This window comes from Microtus pennsylvanicus, chromosome 3 (genome assembly GCF_037038515.1).
Source record: "Microtus pennsylvanicus isolate mMicPen1 chromosome 3, mMicPen1.hap1, whole genome shotgun sequence".
Taxonomy (NCBI): Eukaryota; Metazoa; Chordata; class Mammalia; order Rodentia; family Cricetidae; genus Microtus; species Microtus pennsylvanicus.
In genome coordinates, this window is record NC_134581.1 from 88792991 (window position 1) to 88812960 (window position 19970).

At 42.7% G+C, this 19970-nt stretch overlaps 1 protein-coding gene across 1 annotated transcript in view; it reads left to right on the top strand.

Moving 5' to 3' along the window:
- Tmem45b (transmembrane protein 45B) overlaps positions 1 to 19970 on the top strand; it is a 44830-nt gene that overhangs the window by 18974 nt on the left and 5886 nt on the right. Inside the window, exon 2 of the mRNA XM_075966437.1 lies at positions 19632 to 19831. Coding sequence (XP_075822552.1) covers positions 19648 to 19831 — 184 coding nt within the window. The 5' untranslated portion in view covers positions 19632 to 19647. The remainder of the gene's footprint in view (positions 1 to 19631; positions 19832 to 19970) is intronic.

The window sequence follows — 19970 nt, forward strand, 5'->3', positions numbered from 1 at the left end:
CAGAGAAACCCTGTCTCGAAAAACCAAAAAAAAAAAAAAAAAAACCAAACTAAAATCACCAGATTAAAGAGGAAATGCCCATTTATAAAACACTTACTCTAGTTAATTCTTAGTTATTTTCAGCTAATTCTCACAATATTCCCCCATAATGGAGGTGTGGTTATAAGCAGATTATAAGCAATGCTCTTCATTATAAGTAGATCCAAATTAGAATCACTTAGGCATTCAAGATAGAATTCAATGGAGGACATCCCAACAGGGTAACTGATGGGAAAAGAGTCATCGTGAATATGCATGGCACCATCCCACAGGCTCCTCTAAAATGAAAGGGTAAAGGAGCCCAGAGAGCTGGAGTTCCTTTTCTCTGCTGCCCGGCACTGACCCATGCCTGAACTGCTCTTCGCTGCCACGCCCTGGCTGCCCTGGTGGACTGAGGCATCTAAGCAAAACAAGCCTCTCTCCCCTGAGGCGTCTATGACAGACATTCTGTTTCAGCGAGGAGAAACCGGATACAGTGGGAGTTCCCATTTTACAAACGCTGAGAAGCACAAATCTAGGAAATGTGACCAAAGGGTTTTACAGCAGAAGTGGCAAAACCAAGACTGAGTGTCCGTCTGACACTCTATGCTTCATGCTTTATGACCGTGCTCCGCTCTAAGGAAACTCTGGGAACCCGGGTGCCTTCAGGAAATAGGATGCATGTATACTGATTTCACACTTCACTTCGATCTTTTCTACCTTGGGCTTTCTCGGGCCATATGTGAGTTGGTGTATACACTTTCCCAGAGATCCTTGGGCATCTAGGATCACTGTGTCGGTCTGATTTGACCTTTCAAGTATACTCTTTAATCAAGTTCCAAATTTCAAAGTTTAATACCTGGTGAGCCCAAGGAAGATGGTGACTCATGATCTTTCTTGCTAATTGAGGTGAGAGAGCAAGGATGATGAATATAGCACTATTCTTCCGGCACTGATTTGCTCTATCAGAAATCAGCTGCTAATATCTGCCGGGCTTTGCAAGTGGCATGGGCCCTTCCTGGAACCACGCCCACATTAGCTGACTAATGCCTGCCTGATTTTCAAGGAAGCTTTTGAGACATTTCCTGCCTATTGTCTTTGTGTCATTTCCCCCTGAGTGACAGGAATCCTCCCTTTATTTTCACTCTTTCTAGACTCTAGAAAAGGTTTTATTACATGTGTCATGCTGGATTAACTAATCTCACATCAACACCGCTTGAACAGGTTAAAGGCAAGGTCCTCCCTTGACAAGTCACAAAGTGTGCTTTCCAGAGTAGAAAGCTGGGGCTGGAGAAATAGCTCACTGTTTAACACGTAAGCATGAGGGCCAGCGTTCAGATCTCTAAAATGGACGGGAATTCAGACATGATCGCGGCATAGGAGGTAAAGACAAGAGAATCCCCAGAAACTAGAGGGCCAGCTAGCCTGGCATGCAGGGAAGATAACGAGAAACCTTATCTTAAACAAGGTTGAAGGAAAAACTGAAACAGAAGGTTTACAGAGGCTGGGGGGCGGGGAGGAAGGGAGGGAGGCACGGAAGAAGATCTTTTAAAAAAAGAGTAGAAGATGAAAACAAGGTGCCGAGACAATTCATTGGGAAAAGAGTCAACTTTTCAACAGTTTGCTGGGACACTTGACACTGATGTGAAAGAATGGAACTGGAACCTCACAAGTGGAACAGAGTTAGTTCAAAACAAATCAGCTACATGATACAGGCACTACAAATATAAAACTCTTAGAAGAAAACATAGGAGTGAATTTTTCTTGACCTTTGGTTAAATGGATATGATATCAAAAGTAAAACCAACAAAATTAGAGAAGATAAAGTAGAACATAAAAAAAATTGCCAAGTGTGAGTAGCACTTAATCCCAGGAGGCAGAGGCAGGTGGATCTCTGTGAGTTCAAGGCCAGTCGGGTCTACAGAGTGAGTTCCAAATCAGTCAAGGCTACACAGTGAGACCCTGTCTCAAAAGAATAAAATAAAAATTTCTGTATATCAAGAACACCATTAAGAAAGTGAAAACAGCCAGGAGGTGGTGGCACACACCTATAATCCCAGCACTTGGGAGGCAGAGGCTGGCGGAGCCAAATAAATAAATAAATAAATAAAGGAAAGAAAGAACGAAAGTGAAAACATAACTTACATACGTAGAGAAAATATTTGCAAGTCATTTCTCTGACTTGTTTGTACCCCAAACACATATTAAAATCCAACACTAAAATGACAACCCAATCACAAGTGGACAACACAACTGAAAGACCTCTCTCCAAAGAAGACATGGATACATGAAAACACATAAAACCACACATGAAAACACATAAAAACACACATAAAAACACACATGAAAACACATAAAAACACACATGAAAACACATAAAAACACACATGAAAACACATAAAAACACACATGAAAACACATAAAAACACACATGAAAACACATAAAAAACACACATGAAAACACATAAAAACAGTCTGCGCCTTAGCAGGCATGTGAGAAACAAAGCGAAAGTGAGATACAGCTTCATACCCTTCTAGGATGGAAATTTAAAAAAAAAAAAAGACAAATGTAAGTACTGGCAAGAATGTGGAGACGCTGGAGACCTCGGCCATTGCTGCTGGGGTTGTAAAATGACAGTTCCACAAAGGCTAACGGTGGGACTGAGGACACAGCTGAGTGGTTCCATGATTACCTGGTATCTCAGAGCCCAGACTCCCAACACCAGGAAAACAAACAGAATTATAGGGTTGCCATTGGAGTTGGATTTTTTGAATTTGGGGAAAATCTTAAGTGTACTGTACTGGGTACTGGGGGTAAGTCAAGGAGTTAGAGGAAGAACACAGGCATCGTCAGAGGAAAGAGTGCTGGGGCAATCTTTTGTTGTTGTATCAACAAAACAAAAAATGTTTTGGATAGGTAAACCATTTATAAGGTGTGTTAGAGGAGACTAGGCAAGGAAGCATCAGAGGAAAGAATTTTAAAAATTAATTTTCACTTATTTGAGAATTTCACATAATATTCTTTGATCATATTCTTTCCTCTCCCCAACTCTTTCCTATCCTCCCTTACCTCCCTGCCCACCCAACTTAAGGTTGTAAAGATGGTTTTTATTTGGGTTGTCACTGTTTTCTTTAAAGTTAATTCCAGTTGACTGATATAGTAGCTTTAGCGTCTATGCCAGGACAATTAATTGGCAGGGATTAGCAGACCAGATCTTTCCCTACAGGTGACAGCCTCTTCCATTTCGTAATAAATCTCTGTGCTCAGTCTGTGGATGGGCCACATTATTAGGTACTGTCTCTAGCTCCTTTTTGTTTGTTTGCTTTTGATTTTTTAGCAGAGGACTGGAACTATTGGTCTTGCATGCTTCCTTGTGAGTAAGTGTCTCTCAGCTTCAGCCTTGACTTGATGCCAGCTGTACGCAACCCCAGCCTAGAGGGGGCCACACAGGCTGTAAGGGCAGACAAAACTTTAAAAGAGAAGCACATTAGATCATAAGTGTTGGGTTCTTTGAATAATTGTAATGTGGGAGGGAATAAAAATGGCAAAGAAATATTTTTTAAGATATTTGTGGTATCTAAATGCAGAGATGAACCCTGGAATACAAAAGAATGAATGGTTCCACCCTGAAAAGTAAGCAAACTCCATGTATAGGTCTAGTATATGAAGGAGAATGCCAGGGTTGGGGATTTAGCTCAGTGGTAGGGCGCTTGCCTAGCAAGTGCAAGGCTCTGGGTTTGGTCCTCAGCTTCTCAGCAGAGAGAGAGAGAGAGAGAGAGAGAGAGAGAGAGAGAGAGAGAGAGAGAGAGAGAGGGAGAGAGAGGAGTATGCCTCAAAGACTATAGCCCAGGCCTCTCAGCATCCCAATCTACCATTGCTTACCTGGCTGGCTGGGCTATCTTCAGATAAGGAGTTCCCAGGAGTGCACTGCCTGAGGCAAGCTGCCTAAATCTTCTAGCACAAGAGCTGCTGTCGCAGGAATGTCAGGTCACAAACCAAGAGAGAGAGAAATTGGCTCTATTTGAAAGGCTTAAGTAGCCAGGCATGGTGGTGCACCTTTAATCCCAGCATTTTGAGAACAGAGGCAGGAGGATAACTATGAGTTCGAGGCCAGCCTAGTCTACACACTGAGTTCCAGGCCAACCAAGGCTCCACAGCAAACCATATCTCAAAAAATAACACAAACTTACAAACGGCTAAGAAAAACCAATATGCTTTGGTCTGCAATGCTCTGGCTCACCACAATCACTGAGGTTCTAGTCCACCTCAAATATTTAACAGGGACACAGTATTTTTCTGGGAACTTTAGTTTATAGCTCCCATTAGCCAACATCACATTTTAGGCATACAGAAGCCTAATATTCCATGTCCTCTGGTGTGAAGACAGCTTATTCCTAAGATTTGATTTAGATGAAACTGGGAAGACAAGAAAGCAGTCTCAGGATGTAGAAGAAGCTGGCAAAGCAACTAAGGAAAAAGTTCCTGGATCATATCAAATGTATTGGCCATCATAGTCCGGATCTGGACTTTCTCCTTTGTGCTCTGTATCTGACATGGTATTTACATGTGATATATAACAGAAGTATTTATCTAAAGTTAATTAAGAACTCAGTGCGATCTAAGGAAGCAAAGTAGGGGGTATATATGAAACTGTGAATGAATCCACTTTCTAAAAAAAGAACTAAAGGTCGTAGCCGAGAGAAACAGGCTTTTTATCTTTGTTTATTTAATCAACCAAAAATGCATTTATGCATCAGTTTTATTTAGGGTACTGTATTTTAAGTTTTCTTTTTGAGAAAAATTTGTCATACAATATGCTCTGATCATAATGCCCCCTCCTCCAACTCCTCTCCACCTACCCAACTCTATGCTTGCTCTCTCTCTCTCTGTCTCTTTCTCTCTAAGGTGGCAACAACAACAAAACCAGAATTTTTTTTAAAAGGAGAACACACACATACAAAAAACAAAACATAAAAACACAAAATTGGAAACCATAATATGCAAACAAAAAACCAATAAACAAAAAAAAAGTCCAAACAAAGCAACGTGAGACAAAAAGTCTACAAAAATAGCACTGAGCTGGAGAGATGGCTCAGTGGTTAAGAGCATTGCCTGCTCTTCCAAAGGTCCTGAGTTCAATTCCCAGCAACCACATGGTGGCTCACAACCATCTGTAATGGGATCTGGTGCCCTCTTCTGGCCTGCAAACATACAGACAGAATATTGTATACATAATAAATTAATATTTTTAAAAAAATAAATAAATAAAAAACAAAAAAAATAGCACTGAGTTCGTTTTGTGTTGGCTTCTACCACTGAGCATGGGGCGTGCCCTGAAATGTGGTTAACAGCCCAGTGAGAAACAGTCATTTTCCATAGGAGAAAACTAATTTTTCCTTTGCAAGTGGATGTCAATTGGAGATAACTTCTTGATTAGGAATAAAAGCTTTTATGTCTACTTCCCCCTCTCAACACTGGGACCCCATCTAACTCAAAACTGTACTTGCCTGTGCATGCTGCCAGGCTCTGTGAGCTCAGATGTTGGGTACTGAATTTCAGTTTATCAAATTCAAGAATCTTTTAACTATCATCAACTTTATTATTTCCTGTGACCTTTCTTTACATTCCAACTTTCATCACCTTTTCTACATTACACAAAACCTCTAGAATTTGTCCTAATATATTTTTTCTTTTTTATTTTTGTTTGTTTGTTGAGACAAGGCTTCCTTGGGTAACAGTCCTAGCTGTCCTAGAACTAGCTCTGTAGACCAGGCTGACCTTGAACTCACAGAGATGCTTGCCTCTGCCTCCCGAATACTGGGACTAAAGGTGTGCACTACCACCTGCTGGCCTAATATATTTTCATTTTGAATAATCTTTTCTTTTAGGATCAAATCTTATTTTGCTATATAAAATTATTCTCATCCAAAAGCATTTTCCTTTTTCACTAATCTTCCTTACCAACAATAAAATTCGTATCTATGGCTTTAGATCTCTTTTTCTTATATGACAGTTCCTTTCTATTTTTTTATATCTTTCTTGTCCTGAAAATATCTCTTTCTCAATAACACAATTAATTATATTTTAAGTGATAACTCAGAAAACTGTACTTGAAACAAAGACAACAACACGCACATGCTTTCCAAATGCTTAACAGTCATAAACACAGGCAAAACATTAACGTTAAGGCATAAAATAAAAATTATATAATGGAACACTATATAATATAATTATATGGCTATATAATTAAAGTTGAAGTTCATAAAAGAGAAATTATATAATGAAACATATTAAGATTAAAAATCTCAAGATGTCTTCATTTTTTTCAAGTAATATTATCCTTGAGAATTCCATACAATATATTTGGCCATATCTGTGCTCTCTACCTACCCACCCAACTCTCCCCATCCCCCAACACCTTGATCAAGTCTGGTTTGTATTGCCCAACTACACCTGGAAGTAAGGCCTGCCTTGGAGCATGGGCAACCCACATCACTAAAGAAAACCAGCTCTCTCCCAGCAGATAACAAATGCCAGCAGCTACTCAGCTCGTAGTGGGATTTCGGTGCCCATGTTCCCTCCTCCATGCTGGGATTTTGTCTGGCTTGAGCTTGAACAGGTCACGTGCACACACTATCATAATTGCTGGGAGTTCATATGCACGACTGTCCTGTTGTGCCTGCAAAAATGTTTTCCTTAATGTTATCCAGCACCTCTGTCTCCTACAATCTCTCCACCCACTCTTCTGAGAGGATTCCCTGAGCCTTGTGTAAGGAATGTGATATGTACATCCCATCTGGGACTAAGCACGCCACAGTCTCTTTTCCTCCACACATTTAACCAGTTGAGGATCTCTTCACTAATTGCCACCTATCACAAGGAGAAACTTCTCAGATGAGGGTTGAGAGATGCATTGAATTATAGGTCTAGCAATGTCATCACTGTATTACTATGCTGCATCGTTACATCCATTTTATATTCATTAAGGCTAGCCAGTAGAGACGAAGCTTCCAGATGAGCACTAGATTTATTTCTTCATGTTCTGTGACTCAAGTCCCCAGTGTCTTCTGCAATAGGGAGGAACATCAAGTTCTGAAGGATAGTCAAGATTATAGCCAAGGCCTATATTGCCTGGAGGTTTTAGGGGACCTCTTAAGATGTCTTTATACATCTTTACGCAGTGTAAGAAACTCTCTTCCCACAGCTACCTGTCCCCTTAAAACTGACAAGGCTTTTCCTGCTGACAGCTGTACTCTGAGCCCTGAAGGACAGCCTAGCGATTTGATTCCTAAAGCAAACTTTTTTTTCTACCCATGGATTGTTCTAGTTCAGTGGTTTCGGTGTCTTTTGCTTATAACCACAAAGCTTGACAGCTAAATTTGATCCCTGAGCGACGGCACCCCACAAGTTGTCCTGACTAATAGGTTTTCTGTACCCCAATAATAGGGTTCTCTGATGACACAATAAGCCAAATTAAGCCCAACTGACACAGTAAAAGAACAGGTTTATTTGAGCAAAGCAACTCCCATGTGAGTTCTCCAGTTCCAGAGGTCAAGGCTGGAGAAGTCACTCTCCTGAACTAAAGCAGGGAGTTTATATAGTTTGTAGGTGAGGGATGATGACGTGTCCACCACAAGCTGGGTTTGTGCCCAAGTACAGTCAAAAACTGACTGCTTTAGACAAGGTCTTGGACTGCTGGCAACTTCAGGGGAGGAAACTGTAGCAGCCACCAAGTATGCAGAACTTTAGGGTGGGATTTTTTTTCCTTTGGTTCCTTTCTTTGTTTGGTTCACTGAGAGGGCAGGGTTTGGAGAGAAAGACAGGAATGGAGCCTTTCAGTTAGGCAGGGGAGAGCTGGAGATTCCAACCAAACATTGACTCCCCAGCACAGTGGCATATGTGTGTCTACACATGCACATGTGCCTGCTTGCATGAACACACACACAATAAATGTAATTTTTCGGAGATTTTAAAAATTTTTAGAGTTGTATCTTATCCTGGATTGACAAAAATAAGGGCTTTGTAAAATCTGCTTTTAACAGTTAGAAATAATCTTAAAATGCTCATATAAACAATCATATACATGTATGCTCTTAAAATTAAGCATATACCAATAGTACTCAATAAACTTTAAAATCTATAAAGAGGCCACATATTTTGTTTTTCATTTTCCCCTTAGGATATAAAAAAAACATATAACGACAATTATATCAAAACAATTGCCAAGGACATATATATAACAGCAGGTCTACACAATTATGAATGCTGTATCAGGAAACTCAAAGGACAGCTAACATGATTAAGAGAAGGGAGACCTTTTTGTTGTTGAATCCTCTGCATGAGCTTCCTCAGTAAGTGTGAAAGAAGAGTTTTCATGAAGTCCACCTCAGCTTGGAGAGAGCTTCACCCTGAGAGAAGAGAGGAGGAGAATGAGTCGTTTGAAGACATTTCTGTAAGCCATTGTAGATATGAAGGAGAGTACAGCCAAAGGCCTCTGGAAGAGTCCAGAGTAGGGAGAGAAAGCAGTACACAAAAATGGCCAGTAGATTTGGGCCATGAGAGAAGGAGGGTGGGGAGCAAGAGAAGAGGACCAAGAGGGAGAGAGCTAAGAGAGCTGCGAAGGCAGGGTTATACAGGAATGAGAAGCTGGGGGAAGGGAAACCCAAGACCTGGAGAAGCTTCAGGAGGAAAGCAGGGTGAGAAGAGCTGAAAGAGGCCCCTACCCAGGAGGATCCATTGAGGCTTGCCTCTCAAGCTCTTAGCCAAACAAAAAAACCTAAATATGGATGTAGGGAACACAACAAGTACAAGCCTCCCACGGGGTGATTTGTCTCCATTTGTCTTAGTTTGAAGAAGGGAGAGGAAACATGGGGACTCAAAAGTCAAATTGTTCTTCAGGTAAGGTATTTATTAACAGCTGTCATGGTGGGGGTCCAAGGCAAGAGGCTTCAGTTCTGCCAGAAAAACCAACTATGACCCTAACTTGTCATAGTTAGGGTTTTGTTGTAACAAAACACCATGACCAAGGAGCAGGGCCGGACCTGGAGGCAGGAGCTAATGGAGGACTGCTGATTGCTGGCTTCCTTCCCATGGCTTGCTCAGCCTGCTTTCTTACAGACCCCAGGACCACCAGCCCAGAGGTGGCACCACCCATCATGGGCTGGGCCCTCCCCCAGTGATCACTAACCGAGAAAATACCTTACAGCTGGATCTCATGGAGACATTTCCTCAACTGAGGCTCCTTCCTCTCTGATGACTCTGGCTTTTGCCAAGTTGACATAAAACCAGCCAGTGTGCTACTCTTAAATGTTCTGAAGGAACGGGAAGTCCTGCACTGAAAGGAATCAGGCTTGAATACATGGCCTGTGCTATGAAACCTGCATGTCTTTGGCTATATGACACAGATCAGACAGACACAAGATAGGGGAGTGAAGAGGGCTGATTGTGATTGCAGCCAGGCTGCCTTAGACAGACCCTGTCTGGCAGGGGCCCAGTTTTGTTTTCTACCCTGTTCACAATCCCCTTTGCTTAAGGCCTAGAAGTTACCTGGAAGTTCTGGGTTTTCTAACTGGCAAAGCTACTCCTAGCATTTTAGAAGATGAGGTCATCTCAGTTTCTGAAGGCCAAGGATCCCCCAGCTAGTGACCAAAGGACAGAGCCACTGCCACCATCAAGCCAAAAAGGATTACTCTGAAGCCTTAAAAGCTAATGGACTTTTCAGACTTGCTTGGGACCCCACAACTTTCCTCTTTATGGTCCCTCCTGTTGTGATGGCAATGTTCATTCTATGCCTATTTAGAAAGCAGGTAACTTCTTGTGTTAAAGCATCCCAGGTGGAGCAGAGTTTTCTAAGTCTTACCCACAGCCAGCCGAGGAGATTACCTGGGGTTCTGGAGTCAAAGTGTGTCTTAGTGTTCTTTATCTGTGAAGAGATACCATGATCAAGGCAACTCTTATGAAAACAAAGCATTTAATTGGGGCTTGCTTACAGCTTCAGAGATTTAGTCCACTATCAGCATGATGGGAAGAATAGTGTGAGGCAAACAGACATGGCGCTGGAGGAGGAACTGAGAGTTCTACATCAAGATCTGCAAGCAGCAGGAAGAGAAAGACTCTGGGCATGGAACAGGCTATTTGAAACCTCAAAGCCCACCCCTCATGACATAACTTCCTCCAAGATGGCCACACCTACTAGTCCTGGCAAATAGTACCACTCCATCGTGATCAAACACTCAAATCTCCGAGCTTATACGACTCTTCTCATTTAAACCACCACAAGGCTGGAATGGGCTAAGACTTCAACACTGTTGGGAAGAAGTGAAGATACTTCGCATGTGAGAAGGCTTCCCAAATGTGAAGGGAAAATTAGGCAGGATGTGATAACAAACTACATCCATCAAATTTATTTGCTGAAGTCCTGATTCCTAGTACCTTAGAAGGTGGAATTTGGCGGTAGAGCCTTTAGGAAGCAATTATGTTAGATATGAGGTCACTGGGTGAGCGCTCCTCTAACACAACTCGAGTTCTTATAGCAGGAATGTGTGAACCCAAGCACACACAGAGGGAAGACTATGTGATGAAGACAGAAGAAAGACATGTATCTATAAGCCAAGAAATGAGGTCCCAGACCAAAAAAAAAAAAATCATAACTTCACAACTTTAATTTTGGGTTTTAATCTTCAGAACTGTAAGAAAACAAATTTCTATTGTTCAACACCCCCACCCCCACTGCAGTACTTTGTTGTGACAGGCCTAACAGACTATACAACCAGTTGGGTTTCATATAGTGAACTATTCAACAATAAGAAGGACTTATTAGGATTGGGGATGTAGCTCAATGGTAGAGGGTTTGCCTCTCTTGTGCGCTGAATTCCATCCCTAGTCTGGGGTGGTTAGTGGTGACAGAATTATCCCCAAGTGTGTCTGTCAGTCACTTTCTGTTGCAGTGATAAAATACCATGGCCAAAAGCAACTCATAGGACAAGAGTTTACTTGGGCTTATGGTTCCAGAGGGAGAGTTCATAATAGTGGGAGAAGCCGGAGAGCAGGCAGTCAAAGCAGGGAGCGGAGAGATCAGAACTTCAGCCACAAACACGAGGCAGAAAGCAAACTAGAAGTGGGTGATGGTATAAACTCTCAGAGTCTGCCTCCAGTGACATGCTGCCTGCAGTGACATGCTGCCTGCAGTGACAGTCTGCCTGCAGTGACATGCTGCCTGCAGTGACAGTCTGCCTGCAGTGACAGTCTGCCTGCAGTGACAGTCTGCCTGCAGTGACAGTCTGCCTGCAGTGACAGTCTGCCTGCAGTGACAGTCTGCCTGCAGTGACAGTCTGCCTGCAGTGACATGCTGCCTGCAGTGACATGCTGCCTGCAGTGACAGGCTGCCTGCAGTGACAGTCTGCCTGCAGTGACAGGCTGCCTGCAGTGACAGTCTGCCTGCAGTGACATGCTGCCTGCAGTGACATGCTGCCTGCAGTGACAGTCTGCCTGCAGTGACAGTCTGCCTGCTGTGACAGTCTGCCTGCAGTGACAGTCTGCCTGCAGTGACAGGCTGCCTGCAGTGACAGGCTGCCTGCAGTGACATGCTGCCTGCAGTGACAGTCTGCCTGCAGTGACATGCTGCCTGCAGTGACAGTCTGCCTGCAGTGACATGCTGCCTCCAGTGACATGCTGCCTCCAGTGACATGCTGCCTGCAGTGACATGCTGCCTGCAGTGACATGCTGCCTCCAGTGACATGCTGCCTCCAGTGACATGCTGCCTGCAGTGACAGTCTGCCTGCAGTGACAGTCTGCCTGCAGTGACAGTCTGCCTGCTGTGACAGTCTGCCTGCAGTGACATGCTGCCTGCAGTGACAGTCTGCCTGCAGTGACAGTCTGCCTGCTGTGACAGTCTGCCTGCAGTGACAGTCTGCCTGCAGTGACAGTCTGCCTGCAGTGACATGCTGCCTGCAGTGACAGTCTGCCTGCAGTGACAGTCTGCCTGCAGTGACAGTCTGCCTGCAGTGACAGTCTGCCTGCAGTGACAGTCTGCCTGCAGTGACAGTCTGCCTGCAGTGACATGCTGCCTGCAGTGACATGCTGCCTGCAGTGACAGGCTGCCTGCAGTGACAGTCTGCCTGCAGTGACATGCTGCCTGCAGTGACATGCTGCCTCCAGTGACATGCTGCCTGCAGTGACATGCTGCCTGCAGTGACATGCTGCCTATAGCAAGGCTACACCTGCATCTCCAAGGAGCACTAGCACCTGGGGACGACTGGGGCCCAAGTATCAGAGCTTATAGAGGGCATTTCTCATTCAAACCTCCACATTCCACTCCCTGGCCATATCCTAATGCAAAATGCATTTGAGTTCAACTTCAAAAGTCCCCATCGTCTTTCACAGTGTCAGCATTGTTTAAAGGTCCAAAGTCTCTTCTGAGACTCAAGGCAATCTCATAACTATGATTTCATGCAAAATCAAAAAGGCAATTTTTGCACTTCACAACATACAATGGCCCAGAATATACATTACCATCCCAAAAGGGAGGAATTAGGGCACATTGAGGAAATACTAGACCACAGCAAAACCAAAACCCACCAGAGAATCCTTTTTCTTGCTCATGTCTTCTACTTTTTCATCCATGGATTTCAGGATCCTAGACTGGGGAAAAGAGTAAAAAGGAGAAGAAGAAAATGAAGCCAACCCCACCACTCCAGCTGTAATGTCCTTCTAACAATCTTCCTAGATAAGGAAACAGAAGGAGACTGCTGGCTAAACCATTAGGCAAGTTCTCACTGCTGCCATCCCTGAAAAACTGGGTCATGATTATAAAAGGTTAGAACATGTATTGAAGTAAGAAAGCTGGGACTATCCCTTTGTGAGCGCATTTTCTTGTGTTTGTTTCCCTGTTGGTGAACCTTTCACTCCACTGGGAAAGTTCTGTTGTGTAGTGGCCACTCTTCCTATGTATATCACCAAGCACATTGCTGAAGTACTTACTTTTTTATCTGGTACTTATTTTTAAAAAAAATACATAGCATACATATGATGTTGAGAAAAAAACAAAACTTAATAATCAAAGGACTCATTATTTTTTTAATGAAGCAGTTCCCCTTAGAGGACAAGAGAAGGAGACCTCAACTAGAGAGGAGACCACTGAGGCCTTAATCTATTTACTTATTCAAATTATTAGAAATCTCTTTCTAGTTAAGTTAGTCATTGCCTGGTTTCTTCTTTACTAAAATTGGCTCGGCCTATAAACTCTACCACTTGTTCCACAAAGCAGCTCATCCAGAGAGGTAAGCCATTAATCTGCGACTGGGAGGAATCATCCCCCCTCCATCTCTACCCACAATCGGGTCAAGGTGCTCAGCCTTCCATGTAGGCCTGCCTCGCACCACTGTGAACTTTAGGCCAATTAAAATGCAAGGGCAGAGCTTGGCAAACTGGTACCAGGTACACAGATGCAGATAAGGTCTCAGCGTTTACATAATCTATTCAGGAGAAAAACTAAGGAGGCCCAGGGAAAAGGAGAAGCCAGTTAGTCTCCAAAGCTCCACCAGGCGCTTGCAAAGCGGGTTTTTCTGCACCTTTAAAGTCAATAAAATGGAGTATCACAGGCTTGATCTTAACAAGAAACTGAGTTAACCATTAAGCAAAATAATGGAAGGAGCCTTTGCAGCTATATCAGAATGAAGATATGGTAGGTAATTTTCACCTGCAAATAGAGGGGGGAAAGATAGATCTAATTCTACACATTAGATAAATCTGCCAAAACCAATCACTTCATAGAATTAGAAGCTATTAGAAGCTATCAATTGTAAGCAAAAAATCGAGAAGCATTTATTCTTGGAAAGCTTCTATCTTCAGGTAAGAACATGAATGCCCATAGATAACACACTGGTTCAGTTGATGACTTTTAAGTAAGATTAGCTGACCATGAAAATGCTTACACACAAAGACTAAATTCCAAGTGATGGTTGAGGGGCTGAAAAATTTTTGGCTTTATTGAGCATGAGAAATGAACATATAATGAATACTCAGGAATGAGGAATTTAAAAAAAAAAACAGCTTTGCTAGTCTGTCATTGCAGTCCCACTCATGGTGAGCACCAGACCAATGAGGAATTTAGCAAGGAGTTTTGCAATCAAGTTATATAAAAGGATTGAGAAAATCTCTCTACACATCCCCTATTAACATGTTGAGGGGACCTGAGTAATTCGAGTAATAAATGAAGGTCTAGGAAGACAGGAAAGCTGGCCTTCTCTAACCCATATACAGATGGGTTGGCATAGACTGTATGCCATGCAGAATTAAGGTACTCAAGCAAACCTCTACCCAAACAATGAAAATAAGGATGAGCTGGGCAGTGTTGGCACATGCCTTTAATCCCAGCACTCCGGGGACAGAGGCAGGCGGATCTCTGCATTCAAGGCCAGCCTGGTTTGGAGAGAGTTCCAGGATGGCCAGTGCTACACAGAGAAACACTGTCTCAAAAAACAAACAAAAAAGAATTCATGAATCCTCATTATGGAGCTGGAGAGATGGCTCAGCAGTTAAGAGCACTGACTGCTCTTCCAGAGGTCCTGAGTTCAATTCCCAGCACCTACATGGCAGCTCGCAACCATCTACAATGGGATCAGATGCCCTCTTCTCTCTGATACTATGTTTTGTCATGCAGGAATACATGCAAACTCTCAAATATATATATATTACATGAATAAATAAATCTCTTTTTAAACAGGTGTAACCTTTATGAAATTAAGTTAATAAATTAAAGGAGAAGAATTATAGGCAAGCAAAGATGGAATCTGCACATCATGCAGGAGACAGATTCCATAATCCAGGCAAGTCACTGGAGTTAGTCTAGAGCTGCTACAGAAAAATGGGCAAGACAAAGAAACAGTAAATGATGAACTACTTCAGCGATCAAAGACAAAGGAAACTGGACCAAATTCTAAAGGGCTTGAATGCTATATTTAATAGACAAAGACTTCAATGCCATTTTTTTAAAGTATCTTTAGAGAATTGAAACTGTTTAAAGGATTAAAGGAAAATATAATGAAAATGACTTGCAAACTACAAAAAAGAGTAGAAATTCCATTTTATTTTGTTTTGTTTTATTCAAGACAGGGTTTCGCTGTAGCTTTGGAGCCTATCCTGGAACTAGCTCTTGTAGACCAGGCTGACCTCGAACTCACAGAGATCCGCCTACCTCTGCCTCCCAAATTCTGGGATTAAAGGTGTGTACCGCCACTGTCTGGCAAGAGTGGAAATTCTAACACTGACAAGTATGATTACCAAAGTTAAGAACCCATGAGAGCAGGACATTATGGTAATGCACATCTGTGATCCTAGAATGTGGCAGGAGTAGCTGTAAAGTGAGACCTATTTCAAAGGTGAGGGAGAATGGTAGAGATGGAGGAGCGGGAAAGAGGGGGGGAAGGGGAAAAGACGGGGTGGGAGGGAAGAAAGGGGACAAAGAATCAAGTAACTGGAAACACTATTTTATCTGTTTTTTATTTTATTTTATTGATATTTATTGAGCTCTACATTTTTCTCTGCTCCCCTCCTTGCCTTCCCCCCGCTTCAATCCTCCTCCAAGGTCCCCATGTTCCCCATTTACTCAAGAGATCTTGTCGTTTTCTACTTTCTACTTCCCATGTAGATTAGATCTATAGGAATCTCTCTTAGTGTCCTCATTGTTGTCTAAATTCTCTGAGATTATGGTTTGTAAGCTGGCTTTCTTTGCTTTATGTTTAAAAACCACCTATGAGTGAGTACATGTGATAATTGTCTTTCTGTGTCTGGGTTACCTCACTCAAAATAATGTTTTCTAGCTCCATCCATTTTCCTGCAAAATTCAAGCTGTCGTTATTTTTTTCTGCTGTGTAGTACTCCATTGTATAAATATGCCACAGTTTTCTTATCCATTCTTCAATGGATGGGCATTTAGGTTGTTTCCAGGTTCTGGCTATGACAAACAAAGCTGCTATGAACATAGCTGAGCACATGTCCTTGTGGCACGATTAAACATCCTTTGGATATATACCCAAAAGTGGTATTACTGGGTCTTGAGGAAGGTTGTTTCCTAATTTTCTGAGAAATTGCCACACTGACATCCAAAGGGGTTGTACCAGCTTGCATTCCCACCAGCAATACAGAAGTGATCCCTTTTCCCCTGCAATCTCTCCAGCATAAGTTGTCATCGGTGTTTTTGATTTTGGCCATTCTTACAGGTTTAAGATGGAATCTCAGAGTTGTTTTGATTTGCATTTCTCTAATGACTAAAGATGTTGAACATTTCCTGAAGTGTCTTTCAGTCATTTTAGATTCCTCTGTTGAGAGTTCTCTATTTAAGTTTGTACTCCTCTTTATTTTTATTGGATTATGTGATCTTTTGGTGTCCAATTTCTTGAGTTCTTTGTATATTTTGGAGATCAGACTTCTGTCTGATGTGGGGTTAGTGAAAATCTTTTCCCATTCTGTAGACTGTCGTTTTGTCTTGTTAACCATGTCCTTTGCTTTACAAAAGCTTTTTAGTTTCAGGAGGTCCCATTTATTAATTGTTTCTCTCAGTGTCTGTGCTGCTGGGGTTATATTTAGGAAGTGGTTCCCTGTGCTAATGCATTCAAGTGTACGTCCCACTTTCTCTTCTATAAGGTTCAGTGTTGCTGGCTTTGTGTTGAGGTCTTTGATCCATTGGGATTTGAGTTTTGTGCATGGTGATAGTAGATATGGGTCTATTTTCATTCTTCTACATGTTGATATCCAGTTATGCCAGCACCACTTGTTAAATATGCTTTCTTGTTTCCATTTGATATTTTTTGCTTCTTTATCAAAGATCAGGTGTTCTAAGATGTGTGGATTGATATCCGGGTCTTCTATTCGGTTCCATTGGTCCTCCTGTCTGTTCTTATGCCAATACCAGGCTGTTTTCAGTACTGTAGCTCTGTAGTAGAGTTTGAAGTCAGGGATTGTGATGCCTCCAGAAGTTCTTTTATTGTACAGGATTGTTTTGGTTATCCTAGGTTCTTTGCTTTTCCAAATGAAGTTGAGTACCATTCTTTCGGGGTCTTTGAAGAATTTTGCTGGGATTTTGATGGACATTGCGTTGAATGGAAACACTTTTTAAAAATCTAGTTTGAGGATCAGAGTAAAAAAGAATGGAGACAAATAACAGAGCCAGCAACTCATGAGAAAATATTAAATTTCCCACATACATCTATCTAACATGAGCTCCAAAAGAAGAGGGCAGGGGATGAAGAAATGCTAAGTGAAATACTCCCAAATTTGATGAAGAACTTTACATTATAGACCCAAGAAGTTCAACTGACATTGTTTTAAAGGTAGAAACTCCAAAAAGCCAGGCATAGTGGTGAGCATGTGTGACCCCAGATGTTCAGTTCAAGGCCAGATTTTCAGTTCAAGGCCAGCTTGTCCTACATAAGACCCCCCCACTTCAAAACAAAACCAAAACATACAGAGATGAAATCAGAGGCATGGCTGAAAGCTGCTGCCAGCAAGAAAATTCTGGAAAGCGTCAGAAAAGGACTCTTTTAGAGGAATTATAATACGATTGGTGGTTGATATATATATATATATATATATTTTTCAATCAGAAAGTAACACCAAAAGTACCATGACCTTGCACAGCCTTAGAGACTGGTCTAACTGGGATGATGGGAAATGAAGAAATGACGCACATACAGAAGAGCTCTTGGGCAATGTGCTCTGACGGAGTTATACCAACAATAGCCAGAAGACTTGGCTCATTTATTTTATACATCTGAATCGGGGAGGAGTCGGGGTTATTGCAAACATACAGTGAACAAGAAGTGGGTTTTGCTAGACCTCTGTAGGGAGCAATTATCAGAACACAATTCCAAATAACTGCTTTAAGGAAGCACAGTAAGCTACAATAGAATAGATTGATAAAGGAATCAGAATATCGATAAGAAGAAAACAGGAAATCCAACAAGAAATCAGATGGGAAGAGGCCCCATGAGTGAATCATCAACCCCCATTCCACCACTACAGCCACCAAGCCTGGCAGTGAACCAGTTTGGCATGTATCACAGCTCCAATTCCCCTGCCCCCAAGACAGGATTTCTCTGTGCAGCCCTGCCTGTCCTGGAACTCCCTCTGTTGACCAGGCTGGCCTTGAACTCTAGAGGTGCTGCAGCTGCCTCTACTTCCTGAGTACAGGGATTAAAGGGTGTGCCACCACTGCCCGGCAGCTCCAATCTTAAAAATAAAATGACAGCAAAGCAATGGTTAAACAATCTGCTTCGTTAAAGGTGAAGAAATGAAAAAAATTCAAGGAGGGTCTGTATGAGGCGTCCTGGTTAAAAGGCCAGGCAGAGGCAATCTCCCTGACAGCCCGACAGCCAGAGACGATGGAATGTAGAGAGGAGAGGCTAGAACAGGATTTCACTGCACTGCTGAGCTTCACTGCTGGTTCTGGGGAATTTAAGCAGTCAAGAACTGTGTGTTCATTACACATTGTGAACATGAACAGTGAGCCTGCATGCTACTATCAACAATCGTCTCCCTTCCTCCATGTTCGTTCAGTCACCACCTAGTTCCTAAGGGAAAACAACACGTTCTTCAAAATAAATCGTTAACATTCAGAATTTTGACAAACGGAGTAAAAGCACATCACGTCTGAGCTTTAATGACGTACCTTCCCAGTTTTACGAAAATGGCACTGTGCTTTCAATTGCACCTGTCTAGATTAACCATCAGGGATAGGGTACCCAGGTGACAGGGACCATCAGCAGAATGATAACATCTCCATCTTTCTCTTTTAATAAAAAGGCGAGGAGTTAGGCATGGCAGGCTAAGGGGATGGGGACATCAGCTTCTCAAGACTGCTTCCTGCTTATTTGTGAACTTCCAGAGTCTTGGGAGACCTGAGAAAGCTGGGTGCTGGACACGTCCTGGGGTATCTGGTTGCTTAACTCCTGTCCAGGATTTGTGGTGTGGAACTGTCTGGTGTCTCTTGGACCTGGTGAGGTGTTGGCAGAGCAGAGGACAAGGTTAAGTTTAGGAAACCAATGAAAGATTCATGCAACTCTGGCAGATCCCCTGGTGGGAGACCGCGGTGGGTGGGAGACAGACAGATAACGCCATACAGAGAGAGCTTGAGTATGGAGTTTATTTGGTGGATATTGGAAAGGGTATAAGGGTAAAGTAATTACGAAGGGAAGAGATAAATAGAGATAGAAATAAAGGAGAGAAAGGAGGAAGGGGGAAGGAAGAGGCTATGGTTTCCCCTTCAAAAGAAGGACAGACAGAGAGAGAAGATGGAGAGAAGGTGCGAGATCACCACGATGAACTCAAGCTCAAACTATAGAGTGGAAAGACTGTTCATGTAAAACAGCTGGGCATGCTGATGTCTCCTTGTGATCACAGTGCTAGGGAGACAGGCAGGTCTGCAGAGCTCACTGGCCAGTTGGCCTAGCATAGTGCGCTCCAGGCCAACAAGTCCTGTCTTCAAGTGAGGTGGGTGGCACTGCATACCTTAGGTTGCCCTCTGGCCTCTACACACACACACATACACACACACACACGTCTATATGTATTTATGTCTTCATCACTCAATTACCTAATAGTTGTCCCCATCTTTTAGGTGTCCTAAAATACTGATGGCAAACTTCAAGGGCCACGCTCTCCCAGGGAGCTTCTTTCTGATATTTGGGCTATGGTGGTCAGTGAAGTACCCACTGAAGTACTTTCATCAAAAGGGATTGAAGAAGAACAGACTGAGCCAGCAGCAACAGCGCATTGAGATCATCGAAGGTGCAGTCAAGACTGCGTTTGCAATCATTGGTAAGAAGAGAATTTTGTCTATGGTATCTCCTCCCACACCCAGAACCTTCAACCCATTTCCTGGAAATGGAATGGATGTCTTCCTAGCAAGCACAACAGGGCATGATCTTAGGTGACTGCTTGTCTGTTTTATTTTACT